The 9759-nt window shown below is 57.5% G+C and overlaps 1 protein-coding gene across 2 annotated transcripts; it reads left to right on the forward strand.

Annotated features, from left to right (window-relative positions):
- The first annotated feature begins 2092 nt into the window (after positions 1–2092).
- Positions 2093–9329, forward strand: PLP1 (proteolipid protein 1). Of its 2 annotated transcripts, none has more exons than XM_083876502.1 (7): positions 2093–2289; positions 4670–4856; positions 5278–5539; positions 6319–6487; positions 6692–6765; positions 6874–6939; positions 7321–9329. In XM_083876502.1, exons 1-7 carry the CDS (start codon positions 2286–2288, stop codon positions 7390–7392), a joined length of 834 nt encoding a protein of 277 aa, XP_083732628.1. In that variant the 5' UTR covers positions 2093–2285; the 3' UTR covers positions 7393–9329. The 2 variants fall into 2 exon arrangements, with proteins under 2 accessions (XP_083732628.1, XP_083732629.1); XM_083876503.1 differs by having other exon boundaries at positions 5278–5434.
- Positions 9330–9759: the final 430 nt, after the last annotated feature.

The following is a 9759-nucleotide window of genomic DNA, read 5'->3' on the forward strand; positions in this document are numbered from 1 at the left end:
TGCAAGGTGATCCATACTGATTTATAAGCGTGTTTATTTTTACCAGCCTGGCGTGTTCCCCTCCTGGCTGGCAAGCAGGGATGCGTCCTCCCTTCCCCACCTGAGAGGCAGCAGTGTTTTCTCTGGCAGGGACGAGCCGACAAGAGAACTTTGATGTGGGCTGGCAGGCTCCCTGCAGCTCCCCCGGGGCCTCATCCAGGCAGGGGCTGAGCTGCAGGATTGCTCTGAGCAGGCAGGAGTGTTGGGTTTGCAGCAGAGGCTCTCACTAGCTGAAATGCAAAGGGAGAGGGATGCAATAAAGGTTTTCCAGCATCCCCACAGCCACAGGTGCCCCCGGGGCTGTAGTGCAGGCACAGGGCAGTGTTTGGGGTGGCCTGTGGGATGCCCACCCAGATGCTTGGGGCAGGGTACCCTCCATACTGCCAGGAAAGGCAACTCCAAACACTTTTCCTGCACATTTTCTTCTCCCTCAAGCCTTAGAAATCCAAGGAGGGGATTTCTCCCTTTTCTCTGCCTTGCAGCCCTGCTCTGGAGCATCCTTGGAGCACTGCCAGGAGGTGGTGGGCTGGTCACTAATGACAGGGCCAGAGGGTTTCCATCTCATTCACCTGCTGACAGAAAGTGCCCAACAGCCAAGAATTTTAAGCTGCTTTGTGCAGAAATCACAGTCCCTCTCAGTTTCTCACCTTGTGCCCGGAGAGGTAAAATTCCCACTTCCCTCCGGAGTGCTCAGGAATGGCAGAGTCAGCAAACCTGGAATATCTGTGGAAACAAAAAGAGGGGCTGGTATGTTTTCCCCCATGTCATATTTTATTCCTTTCCTTATTTTATTCCTTATGTTGCATTTTATATGTTTTATTTATGGGGGGATTTTTATGTAATACTTTTTCCTCCCAGTAGCTGGGGATCCCTCCTGGGCTTCCCTGGGATGCAGGCAGGGCTCTCCTGGTTTCCAGTGGCTGGAGGAGTTCTGGGTATTTCCAAAGGAGTTTTGCAAGTCTGTCACCTTCCCAGGGGGATTTTGAGGAGATCATGGCCAGGTAACATCACTGCTAGGCCGCCTGGGTGCCCCCTTGGGAGGAAAGGGAGTTGTCACAGTGGTGTCCCCTCCCATTCCACACCTGGCTGAGGACACCAGGTGGCCCCTCTGCCTTCCTGCCAGTGGGAAACTGAGGCAGGGAGCAGTGCTGTGGTCCAGGAGCTGTGCCCCACTGACGTGGGGTGCAGTTGGCCACCACAAAGCCCTGGCAGCACTTGCACAGATGTCCAGTTGGTGTTTCCCCCCAGCCCACCTGCGGGCAAGCCAAGGGGTGGATTTTGGGTTGGTGGGGAAGGGGCAGGGTCCCCACAGGGTGGCCCAGCCTGGTCCTAGCCTGCCACAGCCCACAGAGTCCCCAGCCCAGCAGTGTCCCCGAGCCCAGGGACAGCCAGGCCCTGCCACCTCGCTGCCTGGCACAAAATGGGGCATTGAGGGACACAGCAGGGCTTTGTCCACCCTGTGCCTGCCGGGAAGGGGCCGGTTGCCCTCTGCAGGCTCCCTTGGCCCTGTGCTGCCTCCACAGCTGCAGGGGGCCTGGGGCACCCATGGGATATGGGGCACCCATGGGATATGGGGCACTCAAGGGACCGGGCTGCACCTGCTACAGCCCTGAGGCCATGGGGACCCACGAGTGTCCCCACCAGAATGCCATTGCCCCATGGGGGTGATGAGGATGGGAGAGAAGCTGCAAGGTGCCCATCAAAAGGGGAAAAGCTTCCAGTTTGGAGCCCCCAAAGCTGAAAGCAGGTCCCTGGGAAGGGGAACCCCTCTTCCCTGCTGCCACATGCTGGGGATCAGGGAGGTGACATGGTGACACCACTGCTGTACCACAGGACCAAGACTCTCACCCTGCCTCAGTGGGCAGTGTGGACAAACACAGCCTGGTGGGCCTGGGGGATGTCCCCAGAGCCACCAATGAGGGGGGACAAGCCCTTCCCCTGCCCCCAGGCTGCTGTCTTACTTGTGCAAAAGCCTTTTTACCTCGGGAGCACTGAGTGGGGCCATTGGGCAGCCCAGGCACCCAGGAGCTGGCAGCCAAGGGGTGCTGGGGGGGCCGGGGGAGGGCGGGCCCGGTCCCTTTAAGGGGGGTGGCTGTCACTCAGAGAGCCCTTTTCTTTGCTGGAGAGCCGGCAGGGCACCCAGAGGGGGAAATCCAGGGCGTGGGACCGCCTGGCAGGGGAGGGCTCCACACGCAGCACCGAGGCAGCAGAGCGGGCGGTCGGGGCACTTGACCAAGTCCAGCACCATGGGTGAGTATGAGGGGAGGGTGGGGGCCATCTCTGGAGCTGTTTCTGGTCCTTTATCCCACCTGGGAACCTTATCCCAGAGCAGAGCCCACTAAACTTTCCTCTGGCACCAGTGAGGTCCTGGTGACCCTGGTGTGCCCATGGGAGGATGCCTTGGCATGGTGAGGGTGATGTTTTCTTTCCCAAGGTATTTTTCTGTCTGTTGCTGGTTCTTGTTCCACCTGGGGACCTTTTCCCAGAGCAGAGCCCACTAAACTTTCCTCTGGCACTGGTGAGGTCCTGGTGACCCCGGTGTGCCCATTCTGGCCGAGGGAGGATGCCTTGGCACAGCGAGGGGGACATTTTCTTTCCCAAGGCAGTTTCCTATCCCTGTGTGCTGTCTATAGGGGCAGATGCCATCCCCACAGCCTGTCCCACCTGAGTCCTCACCACATGGACTGGAGAGATGAGAGCTCCTGCCAGCCCCAGGTCCAGGCAGGGCACTGAGCCTATCACAGCTCGTGCCACTTGTATGCCAGCAGCCTTGGGAAAACAGAGCCACACCTTGTGCCTCAGTTTCCTTACTGATAACAGCAGAGCTGTATCAGTACATTCACCAGTGTGCCCCTGGGGTATTGGGGCTGCTCTGTTCCTGGGGCTGCTCTGTTCCCAGAGGTGCCTCATGCTGCTGCCCCCCTGCCTCCTCCTCCTGTCTGCAGCACGTTGTTTGGTGCTGGCAGCAGCGGAGCCTGGGTACAAGGCTCAGGATTGTGTGGCACAAGGGCTCTTTCTCCCCTCCTTTCCCCTCCCCAGGCTTCCCCACTGCAGCTTCCCCAAGCAGAGGGGCTGTGGCAGGGAGCCTGTCAGGCCCTGTCACATCCCAGGACTCACAGGAGTCCTCTGGGAATGGAGCTGCTCACTGCCCCAGAGTGGGCACATCTGTGCCATCTCCCAGGTGGCCAAAAATAAAGCCAGAAAAAGCGAGTTTGGTCCCTGTGGGTCCCGGCGAGGTTGGGAGCAGCTCTGGCCAGGATGAACGAGGCCCCCCCTGGATCTGCTGCGTCCAAGGCAAACAAGAGGGAGGGGTCCCAGCACTCCCCTATAGCGCTGCCTTTGTTCCCTGTTTGCTCTTGGCATGGGGCAGCCACTGGGGTGGCAGTGCCAGGACAATTCCCCATTGTCCTCGGTGCCACTGCGCAACCTTGCTCCCAGTGGGGAGGGGAGAACTGGCCAGGACCCCATGGCTTTCTTGTCCTCTTGGGGAGGAGATAAGCACTGTGGGATTTGTGGAGGGAGCGTGGGTTCGGTGTGGGTGCATTTTTGGCATTCAAGGCAGAAATTCTATGCCCAGATGGGATGTGCCCAGGCAGCCCTGGGCAGTGGGGTGCCAGAGCCCCTGTCTTGGGGGAGGGCAGCAGCTTCCCTGTGTGCAGGTGTCACACGGCCAGGGCAGCAGCTTGTCACAGCTTAGCTGGAGCCAAATGCTGGTGGGTGCAATCTCACCTGGCTGTCTGCCCCCAAAGCAGGCAGGAGAGCAGCTGGCTGGGCACCTCCAAACCCAGCCCACTGGGAAACTGAGCCAACACTCCTGCATGTTAGAGCCCTGACGTGCAGAAGGAGCAGGTGCCCATGGCCTCACTGCTGAAAAAATCCAGCATTTAGGCACTGTAAGCAGCACTCTGCTGCGTGTCCTTGCTTTCCCTGCCCACACACAGGTCCTGGAGGACTAAACCTATTACACAAGTGCTGTCATTTGTGGAACTAACACGGCTCCTTCCTTCAAGCACATCTGTCTGCATAAAGGGGCGGCTGCAGCCTGAGCTGCCTGCGGGGTGCCAGGCAAGGCACCATGCCCAGGGTGCCACCTGGAAGTCCAGAGGGCTCTGGGTGTGTGCTGGCTCCTGCTGTGCTGGCCCAAGCAAGGCCAACTTGCTGGATCTTCTCTGGGGTTTATGGAGGTGCTGGGTTCCCCTCCATCTTCGATGGCAAAATAAAAAACTGCAGGCAGCTGGCGTGGCTGCAGCCAGGCTGTGGTGGCAGTGGGGAGCCCATTAGCAGCTCGTTTGCCAGGTCCCACTGGCATTACGCTACATCACGCTCTATTTCCATCTGTTTGTCACAGGTCAGTATGGCTGGCTCGCCTCAGCTCCTCACAGCCCCCGTGCCCCACACTGCCACCATCCCTGGGCACCCTCGGGTGGGCTCCTGAGCTGCTTAGAGAGCTCTCAGGGGAGCTGCTGGGTTTGTCTCTACAGCACTGCAATGGTTCATTTCTGGGGTTTTCCTTTATCCTGTTTCCCTCGTCCTGCCAGGCGCCTTTCTTCCACTGCACTCCTGCTCCTGAGCTGCTCCAAGCAATCCTCGTGCTGGCAGTCCCGTCCCACCTCATCTCTTTTCTCCATAGGTTTACTGGAGTGCTGTGCCAGATGTCTCATTGGGGCACCCTTTGCTTCCTTGGTTGCCACTGGCCTGTGCTTCTTTGGGGTAGCACTGTTTTGTGGCTGTGGGCACGAAGCCCTCACAGGCACCGAGCAGCTCATCGAGACCTACTTCTCCAAAAACTACCAGGACTATGAGTTTCTCATTGATGTGTAAGTACCCTGCTTGCACTGGGGCCCCTCACAGCTTTGTCCTGCTCTGTCCTGAAGTGTCTGGCTGGGCTGGCCAGGGCCAGGCTCTCACCCAGGCACCAGGAGCACCCCAAGCTGCCTTTACCCATGGCTCCATGGTCCAAGTGTCCAGTTGTTTTCATTTCACACCAGTTTTTATCTGACCCTTGCTAGGTGTCCTGGGTAGAGCTGGACCTCTGCATTGGGTAGGTATGGAGGATTTGGGGGAGTCATGGCAGCCTTGCTCAATGCAGCTTTGCCCTATCTTGCTCTTCTTGTGGCTTCACCCTCTGTTTTGGTCCCCTCGGGGCAGCGTGGGGAGGGAAAGGACACACACACAGGGCTGAGCTCTCCAGCACCGCCCCACCACCTGAGCACCCCTTCCCACTCCTCTCCCCCGCAGCATCCACGGCTTTCAGTACTTCATCTATGGCACAGCTGCCTTCTTCTTCCTCTACGGAGCCCTGCTGCTGGCCGAAGGCTTCTACACCACCGGCGCCGTCCGGCAAATCTTTGGGGACTACAGGACCACCATCTGCGGCAAGGGGCTCAGCGCAACGGTAACTGGGGGCCCGAAGGGGAGGGGAGCGCGAGGCCCCCAGCGAGCTCACTCGTGGCAGCGGGTGTGTCATTGTTTGGGAAAGTGGCTAGGACATCCTGACAAGGTGATCTTAACCGGGGTTTGGCAACCCCTTCGCGCGCCCCAGCGGGTTCACCGCGCTCGGTGCGGCCAAAGGGCAGGAGACCGCGGCCGTCCGGGTTTTGGGATGGTCTCAAAGGGAAGCACAGCCCTGCTGGCCTCCCCCAGGCCCTGTTGGGAACCAAAACGGCCCAAATTGTTTAATGAAAGTGCTTTGTGTTTAAACATAGGCAGGGAGAATCAGAGCATCCCTGCAGTGCTGGCAGCTCAAAGCTCTATGGCACGCCTGGGGTCGTCCACTCCACTGGGCTTGGGGACCATGACAAAGTGCTGGCAAAGAGATCCCGTGGCCTGGGGGAGCAGAGGGGCACGGCTATGGTTTCCTCGGGGGCTGGTTGGGGTGGCACCATTGAGGGAGGGCAGGAGAGCCACGCTGACACTCCAAGGCAGCTTTTGCAGCTGCCCTCCCGCAGAGACCAAACCCTGCTTGGCCGTGGCCACGGTTACTCCCCTCCCAAATGTAGCAGCCATCCTGCCGCTGCTGGTCACCCCCATGCACACACTGCCGGGCTGAATCTGGGACTGGCACTGCTCCTGTGAGCTGCAGGAGCCCCCAGTTTGGGCTGCTGTCCTGTGCTGCCTGCCTGGGGACACGCTGGGTCTGGCAGAGCTGGGTGCAGGCAGCATCGCAGTCCCCCACCCTGCCCCACACCCTCCCCTGCCTGGGGAACCTCGCGCTCCCCTGTCCGTGTCCTTGGCCATTGGTAACCACGGCCCTGCCCGGGTTTGTCCTGCCCCCTGCAGTTTGTGGGCATTACCTACGTCCTGACCATCATCTGGCTCCTGGTGTTCGCCTGCTCCGCGGTGCCTGTCTACATCTATTTTAACACTTGGACCACCTGCCAGTCCATTGGCAACCCCACCAAGACCTCGGCCAGCATTGGCACCCTGTGTGCAGATGCAAGGATGTATGGTGAGTGCTGGGTTAACCCCCAGGAGCCACAACTCAGGGCAGTGGAGAGGGGATGGAGGGCAGGGCCCAGGCACTTTGGGTGGGATAAAGCAGGGCAAGTGCTGAAGAGTCCCAAAATGCTGGGGGTTGTGTGATGGGTGGCTGCAGGAAGCTGAGCAAGGAAGTCAGCTATGCCCTGCTCACCTGGCTCCCACATCTCCACAGGTGTCCTGCCCTGGAATGCTTTCCCTGGCAAGGTGTGTGGCTCCAACCTGCTCTCCATCTGCAAGACCAGTGAGGTGAGTAACTCCTGCCACCTCATGTGTGCCCCTCAGTGGGACACATTGGCTCTGGCCTCCCCAGGCAGCACATGGGACAACTGAGCTCACCCTCCTCTTCACTTGCAGTTCCAGATGACTTTCCACCTCTTCATCGCAGCCTTCGTGGGGGCAGCTGCCACGCTGGTCTCACTGGTGAGTCAGTGCTCCCCCTGCCCGGCCGTTCTTCTCCGCCTGGCAAAGATGTGGGGGAAAAGGACAGCGAAGGTGGTGGGCATGGATGGGACAGAGCCTGTGCTCGTGTCATTTTCTGGCACGTAAGTGCAGATGGTGAATCCAGGCCGTAAGGTAGAGGTGGCTGCAGGAGGGGATCTGGAGAGGCTTTAGGAGACTGCCAGGGAGAGGTCCTGCTGCCAATGTACCGAGTGCCCTGCCTTTCCCCAGCTCCCCTCTTGCTGTACACCAGCGACACAACACTGCGATGTCCTGATGGGGCTGTGGGGCTCTGCAGGGCACTGCTCTGTTGGGGTGTGGGGCTGGGGGCTGCCCCCTCACTCACTCTTTTCCTACCCACAGGTCACCTTCATCATTGCCGCCACCTACAACTTCGCAGTCCTCAGGCTGATGGGCCGAGGCACCAAGTTCTAGCCCGAGCGGCGGAGCCCAGCCAGACCAAACGCCCTTCTTTTGTCTAACCCCGAGGCTTTAACACTGCAGCCACCTGACACCAGGTCTCCTGCGTTAACTCTGCCTTCGCTGATGACTCCCCTCCTCTTCCTCCCTCGCATCCATTGTGCTGAGCGTGACCAGGAAGGAGAGCTTCCCACCAATGGACGCCTCTTCATGCACTTTTCTCTCGTTGCTCATCCGTAACCGGTTCGCTCTAGAGCCAAGCCCATCAAAACCAGCCAGAGAAGAGGAGGGACTTATTCCAGTGTCCCAGTGTTGCCTAGGGATGAGCAAAGGCCTTCGAGCTCCTGGGAGGAAGAAATCCATGTAGGTTGCTCCGTGAGTAGCAGGAGGCTACCTAGAGAGAAAAGGAAGTTGGCCCAGTCCTGGTACCATTGTTAGAGACTCTCCTGGAGCTGTCTGCTGTCACCACCCATGGATGGAGAATAAGAGAAGGATTTTTTTTCCCTTAGCAGAGAAAGATGAGTTTAACCTAAGTCACCTGCTGCAGCCACGGCAGAGGGAGTTCAGTGCAAGGATCTTCCCGGTGTGGAGAAGAGAGTGCTGATCCCAATGCTGATAAAGCCCTAACCCAGCTGCCCTTATTAAAGCCTAAAGGAGTTTGGTGTCTCTGTATGCAAGGGGAACTCTCAGCTTTACCCTCCAGGCAGCAGAGAGGCAGCAAATAGGTTTGACTGAGGAGGGGACACCTCTGCAGCGAGCCCTGGGAGCGTAAAGCCAGAGCCATCCCTCCGTAGGCAGGGGATAACCCTTGGGACCGCGTGCCTTGCCTGCCCTGCCAGTGCCTTTCACAATGGTGCTCTTCTCTGGGGTGACGTCTGCTTCTCTAACCTCACTGCACCAGAGAGCTCGGCTCGCTTCTCCCCTTTGTCCAGTGTAACTGCCCCTCCTTCTGTCCCCCTCATCCCCTCACTTTTTTTTCCTGCGAGTCAGGACAGCTGTCTTGTGCCTGCCAGGGTGGGAGGGACTGGCAGCATCTCGCTTCCAGGTGAAACCCATGGAGGAATTGAGGGAAGGAAAGGTGGTGGTTTGGGGGTCACAGGGTGCAAACACAGCCTGTCTCTGCAATTCAGATCCTTTCTGGTGCCAGTCTTTTCACATGGAGAGGGGTAGGGGGGAGAGTGGTTGGGTGGAGACTTCTCCTCCATGACTGTTCTCCAGCTGGAGGAAAGCCCTCTGGCTGGGTAGCATGGGTCCAGCCAGACCCGCAGAAGTGCTGTTTTCCAGTGCTCCCTGACAACTGGTGATTTGTTTTGCTCTCCCTGCCTCTCTCCTTAATGCTAATCTTTGTGTTTATTTATTGGAGAAACTACTTTCAGTGGCAGACTGTAGCTCCATCTTGCATGGATTTCTTTTTTCTTTTTCATGTCTGTATTATTGTTATATATATTTTTAAGTGCTGGTTTCAGCAGGGGCAAGGATAAGGAGGCAGATCTGCTGAGCAGTGCATTTGAAGGATCCTTGCCGCCAGGAATGCTGAAATAGGTTGGCCAGGCTACCAACGCACATGGGATGGGGAGGGGGGAGATGCCAGGAGGGGTGGCAGGGTGGGGAGAAACCAGTCAAGATCTGGGAATTCACATCAATGCTATCTCTCTTGGAGGTTTGCTGGGGGTGTTTTTTAAATCCATTTAACAAAAAATAACCAGGTCCTCCTTCCCACCCTTGTCCCCAGACCCCACACACGCACACACACACACACATACACACACAAGCAAAAAGAGTTAATCAACTGAAAGTGTTTCCCTCATTTCTGATCTAGAATTTCAACTTGTTAACCAGCAATAAAAAGGAGCAAGTTTTTAGAGACTTATCTTACAAGATGTATTTTATAAAAATTAAAGAAAATACATTAAAATTAAGAACATTCTGAACCAGATGTACGTCTGCCTGTCCATTTGTTGTGCTGGCTTTTCCACCTCCCACCCCCGACAAGAAAAAAAAAAATGAGAGGCTCTCCAGGGAAAGGGAGGCTGCAGAGGAGAAGGTCTCAGAGGAGCAGCACTTGCTGATCCATGTGTGGGCCAGCAGCCCCTGCAGGGCTCTGCCCACTCCAGCCACGAGATTCATAACTCTGACTTCAAAATCATTGTTCCCAGCTGGGAGGGGGCCTTAAAACCTCTTATTTCTCCTCCAGCCACCCTGAGGAAAGCTGGGGTCTTGTAGCAGCTGCTTGCTTGTGTTTGGTGGTTCTGCTGCCCTTTAACACTCGGCCCACGTGCCCACAGCCTCTGCTGTGTCTCGTCATGTAGCACAACAAAACCACAACAAAACTAACAGGACAGCTCAAGCCAAGCTGGCTTGGCACTGAGGCAGCATGTGTGG

This window comes from Zosterops lateralis, assembly GCF_965231275.1.
Source record: "Zosterops lateralis genome assembly, chromosome: 21".
Taxonomy (NCBI): Eukaryota; Metazoa; Chordata; class Aves; order Passeriformes; family Zosteropidae; genus Zosterops; species Zosterops lateralis.